The sequence below is a fragment of the Myotis daubentonii genome, chromosome 5 (assembly GCF_963259705.1).
Source record: "Myotis daubentonii chromosome 5, mMyoDau2.1, whole genome shotgun sequence".
Lineage (NCBI taxonomy): Eukaryota > Metazoa > Chordata > Mammalia > Chiroptera > Vespertilionidae > Myotis > Myotis daubentonii.
The window spans coordinates 111,150,623-111,166,012 of record NC_081844.1 but is presented as its reverse complement, the minus strand read 5'-3'; the positions used below and the strand labels follow the sequence as shown (position 1 = coordinate 111,166,012).

The 15,390-nt window shown below is 66.1% G+C and overlaps 2 protein-coding genes across 3 annotated transcripts in view; one reads left to right on the top strand and one right to left on the bottom strand.

Annotated features, from left to right (window-relative positions):
• Positions 1–15,390, bottom strand: part of C5H7orf50 (chromosome 5 C7orf50 homolog) — a 62,595-nt gene that overhangs the window by 12,403 nt on the left and 34,802 nt on the right. The window lies entirely within an intron of this gene.
• On the top strand, positions 1,433–13,526 carry GPR146 (G protein-coupled receptor 146). 2 transcript variants are annotated; one of them, XM_059699450.1, is made up of 2 exons: positions 1,433–1,579; positions 10,285–13,526. In XM_059699450.1, the coding sequence occupies exon 2, from the start codon at positions 10,302–10,304 to the stop codon at positions 11,301–11,303; it is 1,002 nt and encodes a 333-aa protein (XP_059555433.1). In that variant the 5' UTR covers positions 1,433–1,579; positions 10,285–10,301; the 3' UTR covers positions 11,304–13,526. The 2 variants fall into 2 exon arrangements, with proteins under 2 accessions (XP_059555433.1, XP_059555432.1); XM_059699449.1 differs by lacking the exon at positions 1,433–1,579 and adding an exon at positions 7,659–8,052.

Sequence of the window (15,390 nt, the reverse complement as noted above, 5' to 3'; positions counted from 1 at the left end):
AACCACACTCAGCGAACTCATCCGTCAGCTTCCTTGTCCCTGACCCACATGCCACACAGGACCCAATCCACAGGCAAGCGCCTAGGACTGCAAGGGGCCCCTTCAGGACACCTGCCTGCCTTCCAGCCAGGGCACCCTCAGGCCCTCAGAGGCAGCCCTCCCAGCCCCCATGAGGTGGGTCCGGGAGCCATCAGTACTCCGTCCCCTCCGCCGACCGGGGCGGAGTCTCCCTTCTCCCTGCAGAGCTTGGCGCACAATGAGGGCACCCCGTCCCCAGCAAGGTAGGGGACGCCAGCTCCACGTGGTTTTAAAAAACAACACCAGACCGATTGCTTCTCGAACCCCAGAATAGGTTCAGCTTCACGGGCCTCCCACAGCCCAGTCCCTGTGCCCAGGCGGTGGAGCTGTCCCCAAAGTCATGGGGCTCCCATGGGAGCTGCCCGAGCAGGGGGGGCAGCTCTGCACGCCTGGCGGACACAGACCCTGCCGTCTCCCTGTGCAGACCAGGTGGTCGGGTCGGGGAGCCCCGAGGGCCAAGTGGCTGTCCCCACAGGACACCCCGCGGGCAGGGCTGGGCCGGCCTGGCATCCCGGACCTCTAACGGGAGGCCATTCGCACAGGAGAGGGCGCTGTGATCCAGGCGCATTGCCAGGAGACCCTGACCCCGAGAGCCAAGACCACCTGGTTCAAACCTCGCTCGCTACCTCTCTGTGACCTGGGGCAAGTTGCTCCACATTTCTGAGGCTCAAGGTCATTGGGACAGTGAGGAGGACACTCATTGAGGCCACAGTCCCCCTCCCCTGTAACCTCCCTAGAGCCAGGGGCTGCGTCTAATCGTCTAATCGAGTGTCTTCTTTTCAGGGGCCCCGTAGGGTGCCGGCGGTGATGTGAGTGGCGTCTCCGAGGGGCGATGGGGGATCTGCCCGGAGAGGCGGTCCCGATGCGAGGACCGTCCTCCCCGCCCGCACTGGCCGGGCCTGGTCTCGGCCCCGGGGCCATGCGGCCACCCACGCTGGTGCTGGCGGAGGGGCCAGCCAGGTCACAACAGAGCCGCAGGCACGCGGCCCGCGGGCCTCAGAGAGGAAGGCTCGGCCTCCCGCAGCCCGTCCGACCCGCTGACCCCGCCCCCTCCAGGCCGGCCCCGCAGTAAACCCGGGTTACGTCCCGCCCCCCGCACGCTGGGGTTTCCAGAAGGAACTGTCCCCGGGGCCTGGGCCCGAAGGTGCTGCCGCGGCCCCGCTCCGCGGGAATCAGCCTCTAATGACCGCGCGGGCGAACAAGGCGCTGCCTCTGCGCGGCCTCCCGGGCGAGCGGCGTACAAAGAGGCTCCTGCGCCCGGGCGCGGACGGAAACGCCGGGAAGCCGCGCAGGTGCTCGCCAGGCGCAGGTCCCGCGTCCGCTCGGCTGACCCCAGGTCGCGGGAGGGCCCGGCCGTCCGGCCAGCGGTCCCGGGCCGCGCGGGGCGGGGCCACGCCGGGGGCGGGGCGACGGCGGTCACGTGTGTACACAGGCCCCGCGCGGCGTGCGCGCCGTGAGCCCTGACCGCCCGCCCGCGGCGACTGCGCGGCCCAGAGAGCCGGTGAGTGGGCACCGACGCGGGGTCCGAGGGGCCGGGCGCTCTCGGGGGCGGCGCGCGGGGCTGCGCCCCGTCTGGCCGGGGGCTGCGCTCGGACTCGGGTCCCCGGGCCCCGCCCTGCGCTGTCCCCTGGGGGTGGGGGCGCTGTGCCCGCGCAGGGCACTGTCCCGGGGGTGGGGCGCTGTCCCCTGGGGGTGGGGGCGCTGTGCCCGCGCAGGGCACTGTCCCTGAGCCGGACAGTGTTTTGGGGGCGGCGCTGTGCCCGCGCAGGGCACCGTCCCGGGGGGGGGGGTGGGGCGCTGAGCCGCTGAGCCGGGAGGGCAGCCAGGCCGGGCAGCCCCGGGCAGGGTCAGTCACCTTCCCAGGCAGCTGAGCGGAGGCACCACATGTCCCAGGGACTGACCAGGCCCTCTGGGTCCCGTGGTCACAGCTCTGTCCTTTGGTGATTACAACATCTCAGCGCGTTCTGAGCCACGGCTGATGGGAGATAGTCTGTGGCTAACTGGCTGGGCTCCTGGAGAAGGTCACCCCTGGGCTCGGACAGGCTCCTGGGGTCAGAGGGGGCCTCGCGCTGGCGCCCCTTCTGGGTGGTCCTGTCACAGCTGCGCCGCCCCTTCCCAGGGTGACCCTCACTGGGTGCCGTCTGCTCTGCAGACCTCGGCATCCCGTCGCCACCTTTTCTGTTGCTTCACTTTGTCCTTCCGATTCCGCACCGAGTGAGGTCACATGGCCTGTCTTTCCCTGACGTGTCACCGAGCACAATACCCTCTGGGTCCGTCCATCTGGTCGCAAACGGCGAGATTTCTTTTTTGTGGCCAAGTGATGTCCTGTGTGCATGGGGCAGACTGGGCTCAGCGGCGGACCTGGCTGCCTCCCTCTGTGTCCACAGCTTTTTATCCGCTCGCTGCGCCCTGCCACCTGTAAACAACCAGCTCCCTATCTTAAGCAACCAGCAGCCGGCCTCCTCCCCGCTATCTCCCCATCTGGCCGAGGCCAGCGTTCACTCACGGGGCAAGAAGCTGGCTCTACTGCACCGCCCCCCCCCCCCCCCCCATGTTCCCAGGCTGTGTCCTCACGGGGCCCAGTGGGCACCGCCGACGGCGAAGAGGCACTACTACTAATAAGCTCTCCAGCCAGGGCCTCAGGCAGCTTCCTGGGGACCAGGCCTCGGAAGATAACCAGCCTTTAACAACCACGGCGCTATTCTGCGAGTGCCGACTGCCCAGGCGGGAAGCCACACATGGCCGAGGGCGGTGGGCTCAGGCCCGACCAATGGTGTCCTGCCTCCCTAGTGAGTGGGGGGGACACCCTGAGCACAGGGGACATGGCTTGGGGGGGATGTAAACATGGACACTGACCTGCCCTCCCTGTAGCTCAAAGCCCCTGTGGGCTGAGGGTGAGAGAAAGGCAGGCACGGCCACCGGTGGGGTTTAGGTCACAGTGTGCACACGGGCTGTGTCTAGGAGACAATGGAAAATGATAGCCGCGCAGAGACCACAGGGACTAGGCCTGTGCAATTCATGGCGGAGGAGGGACCGCTGCTCCATCTCACAGCCTAGGCCCTAGGGCAGTGACGGCGAACCTTCTGAGCTCGGCGTGTCAGCATTTTGAAAAACCCTAACTTAACTCTGGTGCCGTGTCACATATAGAAATTTTTTGATATTTGCAACCATAGTAAAACAAAGACATATTTTTGATGTTTATTTTATATACTTAAATGCCATTTAACAAAGAAAAATAAACCAAAAAAATGAGTTCGCACGTCACCTCTGACACCCGTGTCATCGGTTCGCCATCACTGCCCTAGGGGATGCTGGGACTCCCGACAAAATAGCTGCCACCCGCCGTGTCTTGGGGGCGGGAGGCGTGACCTCCCGGAGACTGGCCGCCGTGTGAGTGCACCCCAGTCGCGCTCCTGTCATAGGCTGCGCCTCCCACAGTTCCTCTTGCCGCCGCGGGCTCCTCAGCTGCGCAGGTTCCACAAGCAGAGGCTCAGTGCGGAGGAGGAGGGGGACCTTCTCATTTGAGTTGCCAAAATGCGATGCTGCTGGGTCTCCATGTGCAGCAGAGCCCCTCCGGCCCCTCCTCCCACACGCGCCGCAGGGCCTGCCAGGAGCTGCGGGCTGAGGAAGCCACGGCCACGGATGGAAATAACTGGCTGCTCCTCCTCCGAGAGCAGTGGCGATAGGATCTGTGGGCCGAGCCCTTCCCCAGGTAAGAGCACACCTGGTTCAGGGCCGCCGGCGGAGCGAGTGAAATGCGACGCGCTGTGCTCGGCCTGGCCTGGCCCTTGGAGCCAGCCTCTTTGTGTTTCCGGTTTCCCGTGGTCTGGTGTACCTGGAGGGAGTAGCAGCCTCAAACCAAGTTACTCAGGTAACAGAAAAGCCCAACTAACCAGTCTCCATAAACAAAGAGCGTGTGTCCTGCTTCTCCAAGGAGAGGGGCCGTGGCCGCGCAGGCACCCGCTGGCCAGGACCCTGCTGCGGTCTCCTCCACGCCCTCCCCGAGGCAGCCAGGGGCCGTGCTCCCTGGAGAGAGGCGGCTCCATTTGTGCACCTGACCAGGTTGCCGGGTTCATTCTCGCCACTCGGCAATTTGGAACCGTAAAGAGCAAAAGGCTGCCACTTCCAAACAACCCATCTCTATAACGAGCCGTTTCCCGTCACCCCCAGAAGGCACCGGCTGCGAGGGGATCAGGGCGCAAGCACCCGACCAGCTGGTTACCTGTGGCTACGCTTCTGCCAGGGTGCAGAGGAAACACGCTCAGGAGTCCCTTTCACAGCATTTTGTCCCAGAACACTGGTGGGAGGGTGAGTCCCAGCCGAGCTCCTGCCCACTCCGGACGCACTGCCCAGCCTGGCCTCGACCCCACTCTGGGTCTCTGAAGGCTCAAAGGTCACGCCACTCGCGGGACCACAGAGCTCTCCCCGCCTCCCCCTTCCAGTCAGCGCGTCTGCCTCCGTGGGGAAAGCCTTTCACGCCACCGGAAGCATCTCTTGGCAGATGGAGCCAGCCGACTGCAGGTCTCAACCAAGAAAGCGCCCCCTTCAGAGCTCTGGTGGTGGGAAGAGGACTCGGCAGGTGGGGCCGGTGGAGGCGGGCAGAGGCCAGGTGCGGAGGCCTGCTGGGCCGAGCTTCAAGGGCGAGTCTGGTGGTCAAGGGGCAGCGAGGAAGGGCACCTAGGCCAGCAGTCTGTGTGTGGACAGCAGTGACTGTGAGCGGCCAGGCTGCGGGCCCAGCGCGGAGCACCTGGGCGCAGGACAGCGCCTCTGACTCGGAGCAGGGGAAGGTGAGGTCGCGCTGGGGGAGCGGGACGGCTCGAGGCTGGCCTTGTGTGTACAAGATTCCTGGGAGGCCCCTGCTCCCTGCCATCGGCCCAGTTACTTCCCCAGTTGCTGCTCTGACCATGCCAGCATCCTGTTTCCATGGAGATCACGACTGACGCTGGTCCTGGCTTCAGCAAAGTTCCCTTTGGTTGCTATGGACATGCACTGGGCTGCGGGTTGCAAGTCTGGGTCTTCAAAAGGCCCAGGAAGAGGGAGGCCAGGGCTCCCTCTGTGCCAGACACCAGCCCAACTGGCCTGTGGTCCCTGCAGTGTCGGTTGTCATAGTTACGAACCTGCGCTTTCCACCTCTCCAGTCCCCATTCCTGGGGCAGCTGTGAATACAGTGAGGAGCTCGGGACGAGGGCCACCTCAGGAAAGCCCTGACTCGACCAGACCCACAGCCAGGCCTCTGCCGTCTGCCGGCGCAGCGGGGCCCCAGCATGCCCTTCTCGGGGTGCTCTCCCAGGAGGACTTGCACGTGGCTGTGACGGCCTCACGCCCTCACCCCTCCCTCCCTGGTTTTCTCTTCGCACGTGTCAGCGAACAGGACCCTGAGTCCCCCCCACCCAGCTGCCTGTGGGGAAGATCTGGGGAGGGGGTCCGCACCCTCCTCACCCGGACACCAGGGACGGCCAGGCACCCTGTGCTCTGCATGCTGCGCTGATCAAGCCACTGGGCGCTCTGCGGCCTGCGCAGCAGCCTCGGTCACCGGGAGCCCTGTTCAGAGCTCCCTCACACGGGGGACGCGCCGGCCAGGGCAGAGGGCTCGCTGGGAGCTGCCTTCTCGCTCCGGAGAGGACAGTGCTGCCACCTCTTGCCCCACCCCAGGACGGGGGAGGCTGCTGTCCGAGGTGCCCGCGTGGTCTTTTGGGACTCAGGTGCTGGGCAGAGCCTGTGTGGCCTGTCCGGTCCCGCAGGGCCTTTCAGCCGCACGCGGACTCGCTGTGGCCGCCACCGCCGCCGCCGTGGGAGCCCGGCCTCAGTGTCCGACAGGCCCCCAAAGGGGCAGCGCGCTCAGGCCTGCGGGTGCCCAAGAGAAGAACCCACAGACGCAGAAGCACCTGCTAGGCCCAGGCAGAGCGGGGGCACCTGGACCCGCCTCCACAGACCTCCAGGCCAGCAGGGAGAGCGGCCAGTGCAGCCTGCTCTGGAGTCACACACCTCCAGCCTGCGCCCAGAGCACCGAGGACCCGGCAAGAGCCCGCCACCAGCCCAGGAGGGAGCGCGGCCGAAGGCACCTGCTGCACCGGCGGCCCTGGGCGGAGGCCTGGCCGGCCAGCACAGCGCCTTGAGGACTGGGTGGTGGGGTGCGGGCGGCCTTGGAGGAGCCCCCTTCAGCTGGTGACAGGCAGTCCCACCGAGGCTCCGGGAGGCCTTAGGGACTGGACGGGACAGGACCTCCAGCGATGCTCAGAGAAGCCATGCCTGGTGCCGTGGCCGCTCGCCTGGTCCCCGGTCGGTGTGGCCGGGATGGCGGCCCGAGGCCACCGCTCCACAGTAGAGAGGCCGTGGGCAGCGCCCGGCATCGGGGACACAGCTGGCCTCGCCACCTCGGCCTGGCCTTCCCTCTGGCCCAGAGGAACTGACCACAGCTCTGATTCCTTTAAAGATTCCCAAGCCCCATGGCCCCCTGGCAGCTTGGGCAGGGAGGGCGAGTGCGTTCTCATTCCTCACGAAGAGGAGCCCCCGCGGGTGGCAGCACCCTCCTGCAGGGCGGCCGCCCTTCCTTCCCCCCATGAAGACGGGACATGCCCCATGGCAGCACAGACACTTCCTGTGTCCTGCCCCCACGGAGAGAGGTGGGGAAGGGACCCGGACCAGCAGGAGGGAGAGGCCAGGGATAGAGCCAGGGCCATGGGCCTGGGGTGCACGCTGCATTGACAGACGGCAGGCTGCCTTTCCCAGTGTCTCATGGGACACGGGCGTGGACGAGGCTGCCACTGCACGTGGGCGCCAGTCCTAAGAATTGTGGGGGAGGGTTTCAGGGAGTGGGCGGGTCAGTGACAAGAATGGGAAGAAGGTGGCCCAACCGGCCAGTGAGTCTGGAGGTGACCTGCAGAGGCAGTAGCCAGAGGTGGGGCAGCACCGAGGGCCTGGCCTGGTCGGAGGAGGGAGAGGGGGCAGGAGCAGGCCTGTTCTTAAGGCTGGGCCGGCGCGCCACCGGAGCCCTCTCAACCAGAGCCCTTCAGCTGAGGGCTGGCAGGACGCCGGCTGGCACAGGGAGGCGCTCTGCAGAAGCGCCCGCGGCTGGAGGGAGCCGCCCCCTCTCTCCTGTCCGGTCAGGGGACCAAGAAGCAGAGAGGCCCTTCCAGGAGCCGGGTCTGCACCGCTGAGTTGTGAGTTCCTGTCTCAGGAAGGAACAGGCTGGATACCTGGAATCCGGCTGCTGCCTCCGAGGCCTGTGCCTGAGGGGAGGGGGGAGGGGGGACAGAGGGGGAGGGGCCGAGCATTGTTGCCAGGGAGCTCCTTCCTGGACTCACAGAACCAGACCCAGGAGGGAAGGGGAGTGACTGCAGGGAAATGGGGGCCAGAGGGGTGGGGCCAAGTCCTGCCAGAGGCGCCAGGGCCGTGGGGGACCCTGCCCCCACCCCGCGAGCTCACAGGGTAAGGGTGAGAGGTCTGCACTCTAGAACGTGCCAGACGCCTGTTCACACCTGGGGGGACCAGGGACCCCGCCACACCGCCCATGGGAAACACCTGAAAGCGAGCGGGCACCGGGCCCGAACCTGCACCTGAAGCCAGTCCCTCCCCTCCGGCTGGTGCGGGAGGCCACACGGGCGGGCGGGATGCTTACGCGCTGCCAGCAGCACGCACGCGGCCTGTCTGCTCGGAAGCCCAGCGCACAGTCCCCGCCTGTCCCCCTGGCTTCCAGGAAATTCTCTACGGATTTTATTTCACGTGACCATTTCCCAAGAACCAGCCGGTCTGGGCCAAACCGACGCTTGCTCGAGGCCAGCCACTGCTGCGGGGTGCAGTCCCTGTGCCGTGGCTGGGGTGGGGGGGCAGGCGGGCCTGCAGGCTGTGCTGCTGCCTCCTGGCTCTGTGCCCCGCCCACCCCAGGGACAGCACTGACCCAAGGCCCAGCGTGCGTCCCAGAAGGTACACCTGTGTCCTGAGTTTCTGCCCAAATGTCTGCTCGGTTCACTTCAGGTGAGAGGAGCTCCTCGCCGTGTGAGCCCCACACACGGGCTGGGGCGTGCGGGCCGCCCGCAGTGGGGACAGAGCCGTGCACACAGCCTGGGGGGGGGGGGGGCCGCAGACCTGCCAGGGGAGCAGGGGCTGCTGCGAGGAGACGGTGGCCCGGCGCTCAGAACATGAGCACGGACAGGGCAGGTGAGGGCAGGAAGCGGGCAGTGGAGGCCTGAGAAGGGCCAGCCTTGTGGGACCAAGAGGGCATCTCTTGGTCTGTGACCTGGCAGCGGACCCCCAGGGACAGACGCCACCTGTTCCAGTGACAGTGGGCGCCTGCCTCCCAGAGGCTGTGGCCCCACCTCCTGCCCCCACGGTGACGCGGGACAGGTGGGAACACCCTGGTAGACTCCAGGGGCCCTGGGGCGTGCAGCTCGGCAAGGCCGGGACGGCTGGGGTGGCCGCAGGAAGGCAGTGTTTGCTGGGGACGGGAACAGCGAGGTCAGGTGGACAAACCCCACACCCATGCTCCTGGCTCAGCAGGAGCCTTGAGAGGGAGGGGGCACCAGGACAGGAGACAGCGTTCACATACCTGCGCGTGTGCTCACAGCCTCGCTGGGGAATGGGAGAAGGGAAACTGCGGGAGGCAGCTGAAGGGTGCCGCGCCCAGCTCCTCCCGCAGCGTGTGAAGAGCCAAGCTTCCCGAGCTGTGCCAGAGGCGCCAGGGGCCGTGGGGGACCCTGCCTGGTGCACCTGCCCCCCTGGAATCCAGCCCCGCAGGCCGAGGAGCACACTGTGGACAGTGACGTGACCGCACGTGTGGGCAGAGCGGGGTTGCCCAGCGTTTTCGTTACCACCTGCACCCACCTCCTTGGGCTGCTGGGAGGCGCTCACCAGGCTGTTAGGACATTGCCACAAACTCGGTGTCCCTCCCACCTACCCCATGGCGCTCAGAGGGCGTGGGGGCGCCGACTCCTGCACCCCCCTCCCTCCCCACCACGGGTGGGGCCTCCCCGCTGCTCACTGCTGAGCCTCAGCCTCCGGCACGGTGGTGGGGCGTGGCAGACACGGGAAAGGTTTGTGGGACCTGCTACAGGACGGGCTCCGGACCCACAGGCGGCAGAGCCCTTTGTCCATGGCACCCAGGGGGGCAGTGCCCCCGGCAGGGCTGACTGTGCCTGTGCCTGAGCCTGGGACACGAGTGTTGCTGAGAGGCCCTCACCTGGCCTGCGAGCACTGGTGCTTGGGCCAAACTACATCGGGTCGTAAGTTTTTCCTGCTCTTCCTGCCAGTTCTCTCCGATGCCAGTGCCGAGCCCACCCAGGCCTCCCATGCACTGGACGACAGGCCACCCGGACCGGACATGCACGGCCCGAGACGCGGGAGGACAGGGCCAGGCTCCCACGGGCGACGTCACCTGAGCCCCGCCCCCTGCAGGTCCCTCAGGTCTCCAGCCCCTGGTGCGGGCATCTCCCAGAGCAGCGCTTCCTACTCTCCCTGAGGCTCAGGCTCACCGTGACCCTGCACCAGCGCCCAGCGCCTCTGCCCGCCCTCGGGCTGCTTGTGCGGCGTCCTGTGCTACCCAGGCACCGTGAGACAGGGAATGCGGGCAGAGGGACTGTCGATCCCCACGCGTGTGGGGAAGAGCCCAGGTTCAGGCCAGAGGGCCGGCTGTGTCCTCCCCGGCCCAGAGGCTGCGCCCTCACTCAGTCCATCGCTCAGTCCCTGCTCCCCTGGCAGGCGGCTTTGGAGCGGGAGGGGCTGATGAGGCTGAGCTGGCGCGGGAGCCAGGCCTCAGGCAGGCCCTCCCTCCCCTGGGGGCGCCCTGGCTGGGCCACCAGCGTCTGAGGGCGCTTTGTGTTCATCTCACTTTCCAGTCACAGCTGGGCGAAGGGCAGGGGCAGGACTGCGCAGAGGCCCGAAGGCTCCGGCCCAGGTCAGCAGGGGCTGCAGGGCGTCCGTCCTGGGGGAGAGGCCCTGACTGCCAGCCACTGTGTGGTGAGCCGGTGGGGCCGCAGCCCCAGAGCAGCCGGGGTAAATGGCCCGGGGCTCAGCCTCCTCAGGGATGGGCCTGTGGCCACGAGCTTCCCTGCAGCGCTGGCCTTCCTAGCCTGGCCCTCAGGCTCTGGGTAGCACCTGCGGCGACACTTGACTTTCATGGAGCTTCCTTGTTAGAAAGCCCAGCTCTCTGGGGACCTACGGGCCTGGGGCTCTGGCTCCGGGTGACGACTAACCTCCCTGCTCTCCCCACAGCCAGCTGCCCCAGCACCATGTGGAGCTGCGGTCCGCTCAACGGCACGGGTCGGGGCGAGGACCAGCCCCTCTGCCAGCACGCCCAGCTGGTGCTGTCCGCCTTCTCCCTGCTCTACCTGGCGGTCGGCGTGCCCGTGGGCCTGGGCTACAACGCGCTGCTGGTGCTGGCGAACCTGCAGGACCAGGGCAGCATGACCATGCCCGACGTCTACTTCGTGAACATGGCCGTGGCCGGCCTGGTGCTCAGCGCCCTGGCGCCCGCGCACCTGCTGGGCCCCAGCGCCTCCGGGTGGGCCCTGTGGGGCTTCAGCAGCGAGGCCCACGTGACGCTGCTGGTCCTGTTCAACGTCTGCTCCCTGGTGACCATGTACTCCACGGCCCTGCTCAGCCTCGACTACTACATCGAGCGGGCGCTGCCCCGCACCTACATGTCCAGCGTCTACAACAGCCGGCACGTGTGCGGCTTCGTCTGGGGCGGCGCCCTGCTCACCAGCTTCTCCTCCCTGCTCTTCTACATCTGCAGCCACGTGGCGGCCCGGATCGTCGAGTGCGCCAAGATGCAGCACCCGGAGGCCGCCGACGCCATCCTGGTGTTCATCGGGTACCTGGTGCCCGGCCTGGCTGTGCTCTACGCCCTCGTGCTCATCTCCCGGATCCGCAAGGAGGACACGCCCCTCGACCAGGACTCGGGGAGGCTGGACCCCTCGGTGCACAGGCTCCTGGTGGCCACCGTGTGCACACAGTTTGGGCTCTGGACGCCGCACTACCTGACCCTCCTGGGGCACACGTCGCTGGCCCTGCGCGGGGGGGCGGTGGCCGGGCAGCACCCGGGGACACTGCTCTTCGCGAAGGACCTGTCCCGGGGCCTGGCCTTCTCCAGCAGCGCCGTGACGCCGCTGCTGTACCGCTGCATCAACAAGAGCTTCCCCGGCAAGCTGCGCCGGCTGGCCAAGAAGATGCCCTGCGGGCGCCAGAGCTGCCCCGCGGACCAGGCAGGGGTCCAGCAGGTGCTGGCGTAGACGGCCAGCAGCACGGACCAGCCAGAGGCGCCGCTGGTGCACAGCCTGCGGGCTCAGTGCATGCCCACCGACCGGGTCTGAGCCCGGGGGAGGAGGGGCCGGCGCTCAGCCAGTCACAGCACTTTGCCACCTGTAGCTCTGTCGCCGTCCCCGCAGGGAAGCGCCGAGGCGAGAACACACCACAGTACAGGCCAGGGCTCTGGACCAGGGGCCTGTGCGGAGGGGAGCCGCGCTCAGGCCGGCTCCTGGAGGCGGCGTCCCCCCAGCGCCCTCCCACGGGCTTCACGAATGCAGTGACGGAAATGAAAGCCAGTATTTACACTCTGTGTTGCTGGAGTGCTTGACCCCCGCCTTAGGTTTATAAAGATGCTTGAAAGAAAAGCCACGGAGCATTCCAATGAAGGACACAGGACACAGCACAGACGTGGATGGGGCGCAGCCGGGGCCACCACAGGGTCCTGTCGAGGGCGAGGCCAGGCGTGCGTGTCCCACGTGGGACTGTGACCCGCTGGGGCCCGGGACTGAGCGCCTGGTCTGGAGGCTGGGACGGCAGGTGACCTCGCTCCCGAGCACAGACCTTGGCCCCCACGCTGCCGCCGCCACCGGCCGCCAGGTCCGCGTCAGTGGACGCTGCGTGACCGGAGTGAGGCTGGCCTACTTTCGAGAAGTGGCTGCATGGGGTCGGAGGAAAGCGGGGTTCACCCTCCTCCTGCCTCCATCCAGGCTGTTCTGTAAGCAGCCACTTTGCACTTGACGGCCCCCCCGTCGCCGCCCCCAAGTCCTTACGACAGAATCCAGGCTCGTAACCCTCTGATGCCAGTTTCGAAACCCAAAAGCCTATGAACAGGAAGATTTTTCAAGCTTGCAGAAAATTCATTTGGTAGCAAACCCTGACGTGAGTGGTGCCGTGTCTTTGGGAGGAAACAGTGACCGACGCTGGGTTGCCCCTCCCGTGCTGACAGCCTGGAGACGCGGCCCGCAGACAGGTGTGTCCAGGGTAGTGCAGAGCGTGCCTGCCTGCCCAAGAAGTGCCAGGACCCCGGCCCCAGTCCTTCCACACCAGGCACAGCCTGTGCCCCGCCCAGGCCTGCAGGTGCCGCAGGCCAACCCCACCCCCTCCAGCCTAGGCACCAGGGCTGCACGAGGGGCCCGTCATGGCTCCACCCGGGGACCCGGTGGAGTGAGTGCGGCTGTGGCGGCGCTCCCCTCCCCTGCGCGCGCGCTGCTGCTGCTGCGGCTCAGTCTGCAGGCTCCAGGCCAAGGCCATGGGCCCCGGCACAGCGGGCCCTGGTCAGGGAGGCGGTCGGTATAAATAAAAGCCCCTCCTGGTCTGTCTCCCCTGCTCCCGCGCAGGAGCCCTGGGCCAGGGGATCCTGAGTGCCTAGCGTCTGCCCACAGCCCTGCCCTGCAGCCCAGCTGCTCTTCCCCAAACAGGGTAGGGCGCCTCAAATCACGTTTTTCAATGTCATTTCTCAGTGGTTTTGGCTACTACCTGGCTCGTTCCTGGGGGCCTCCTGGGAGCCTGGGCGGGCTGCTGGCTCTGTCCCAAAGCCCACGCGCTGGAGTGTCCGCGGCGCTGAGAGCTCTTCCTGGTGGGGCACCAGCCCGCGGCAGACTGGGCCCCGCGGCAGACCCTCCCCTCTCACAGGGACCCTCTCCACTGCTCTCCTGGGCACCAGGAGAGACCTCACCTTCTCCGCCCCGCCCCCGCCTGCTGCCCACCCACCCTGCACACCTGGATGACCTGCAGGCCCACCTGCCCTTCTTCCGGAAGGTCTGACCCGCGCTGTTGCCAAAGAATGGGAGGAATTGAGCTGCGCAGAGGAGAGCGAGGAGCTACTGGGAGTAGCCAACAGAGTGTGCACTCAGTCCTGCTTTCTTAACTGACCAGCCCTATGTGTGAGTTTGCACGATGCCAGGATACAAGCTCTCACTTTACGCCCAAGGTCACTCATTCTACCAGCACTTCTTGACTATTGTAATTTTTAAGTTAATTATCTTTCTTTTGTTCACAAAAACTCATCTACCTTGTCATGCTTCACAAGAAGTTATACTGCATGTCAAGCTCTTGAATTTAAAATCAGTTGGAATTGGAGGCTTCCTCATTTGTAAGCTGTGACAGCTGCCCCGGGGGCCACACCATCTGCCTGAAGTTCTATGTATTTGAGAAACTGCTGAGGAAAGTCCCACACGTCGGGAGGCTATTAAATTATTTGATACTTATTCTCCAGCCTCTGAACGCTCAGATCTGTGTCTCCGCGGTCAGGCGACGTATCTGAGAGGACACAGCTGGCGCTTCGCCTCCTGCCGTCCGGTCACCCTGCTGGCTCTTTCTGTGGGTCCTTCCCTCCCGGCAGCTGGCCAGAGGCCTGCGGCTCTCCGTGGAGCAGACCTGGGGGCATCCCGGGGGCTCCAGCTAGCTGCCTCCGGTGCCTCCGGCCAGCATGGGAGCCCCATGTCCCCCTGCAAGGGGCCGGTCTCACCAGCGCCCTCCGTCACTGCACACAGTAAGCACTCAGGACACTGGAGATTGGATGAGCCAGTGAAGAGCGACGCAGTGATTTTAACATTCCCGCCGTATGTTACTAACGAATATGCAGCCCTGGCCGGGGGCGCGGCTGACTGGAGTGTTGTCCTGAACACCAAAAGGTTGCGGGCTCGACCCCCAGGAGAGGTGTGTATAGGAGGCAACCCACTGATGTTTCTCTCTCCCCCCTCCCTTCCTCTCTCTCTAAAAATCAATTGAAAGAAAAAAGCAACACATGAGGCGCCAAGGCTGCACGAGAGGAGTGCGTGGCACCATGTTCCACGTGCGGCCGGAGGGGGGGGGTCGTGTCCTGAGGGATTCCTAGGCCCCAGGGACCTCTGCTGCTCACAGGAGACAGGGCCACGGAGCAGGTGACCAAGTCTGTGCTCCAGAACCAGCCGGGGGTCCCCACAGGCACAGGGGCCTCAGAGAGCTGCGGGCGCAGGAACCAGCGGCCAGCGCTGCACTGTGGCCCAGGGAGGGAGGGAGGGTGGGAACCTGGAAACAAGAACGCTCACTGCTGCAGCACCAGCGTGCGCACCTGGAAGTCCTAAGCAGGAGTGACTCGGACACGCCTTCCAGGGTGGCCGCTTGCAGCTGAGCAGGCACGTGTGCAGAGCTCCCCGCAGTGGCCGCCGACGGACCTGCCTCAGGGCAGAGGAGCCAGCGAGACCCCAGAGTCAGAGGGAGCCCCCCGCACGCCCCCCCACCCCCGGCTCCGGAGGGAGGAACTGGGTCTGTGCCATGACAGGAGGCTGCTAACAGGCTCCTAGCTGCCAATGTGGCGACCACAGCTCAGGCCATAACCCCATGACCTCAGGAAGCGATCGCCCTACCCCCCAGCCAGTGGAGAGCAAAGGGCGCCCCCCCCCACGTGTTCCCAGCAACTGGGACGCGAGTGTCCTTCAGAAACTGTCCCCTGTGGACACAGCCAGATCCTCCTGGCTCGCAGAGGCCACATTGAATTCTGCTTTTACAATCACACCCAGAGCCGCAGGGAGAAACACTCAGGATACCTGGTGCAGCTCTGCATGCGTGCACACACACGCACACTGTGCGCACACACATTCACGTGGCACACACATTCACGCCGTGTGCACACACAAGCACACACATGTGCGCGACACTGACACACGCACACACACGTGCTGGCAGGACAGGCCTGCGCAGCCTTGGGGTCAGGAGGGGAAGGGGTGTGGGCTTGGTGAGGGCGAGGCACGAGGTTTCCGTGGCGGCACCTGACGCAGGGAGCACGACGGCAGCGAAACAGCTGTGAGATGACACAGGCAATGGGAAGGGCCCGCAGACCCGAGGCCCTGGCTCTGCTACGCTGGGACTGCCCGTCAGCCTGTCGTCTGAAGAGACAGACAAGCGGGGGGATCAGGAGGGTAGGAGCCATGCAAACGACCCTAAAATGTTCTCTTCAGAAGAACCCCAGACCCTGAGCGGCTGGGAAGACCCCTTCCCAGGGCCCCACGTCAGAGACCCGCAGGCCCCTGGCCAGGACGAGGCGAGGCTGCGGGATGTCAGCGCCACCTGGTGGCCTGGCCGGGGACTGGG

Coding starts and splice junctions, on each gene's coding strand:
- GPR146 (XM_059699449.1), top strand. CDS start 8,031: ATGTCTGCTCGGTTCACTTCAG. Junction 8,053..10,284: donor GTCTGCTCGGTTCACTTCAG/GTGAGAGGAGCT, acceptor CTCTCCCCACAG/CCAGCTGCCCCAGCACCATG.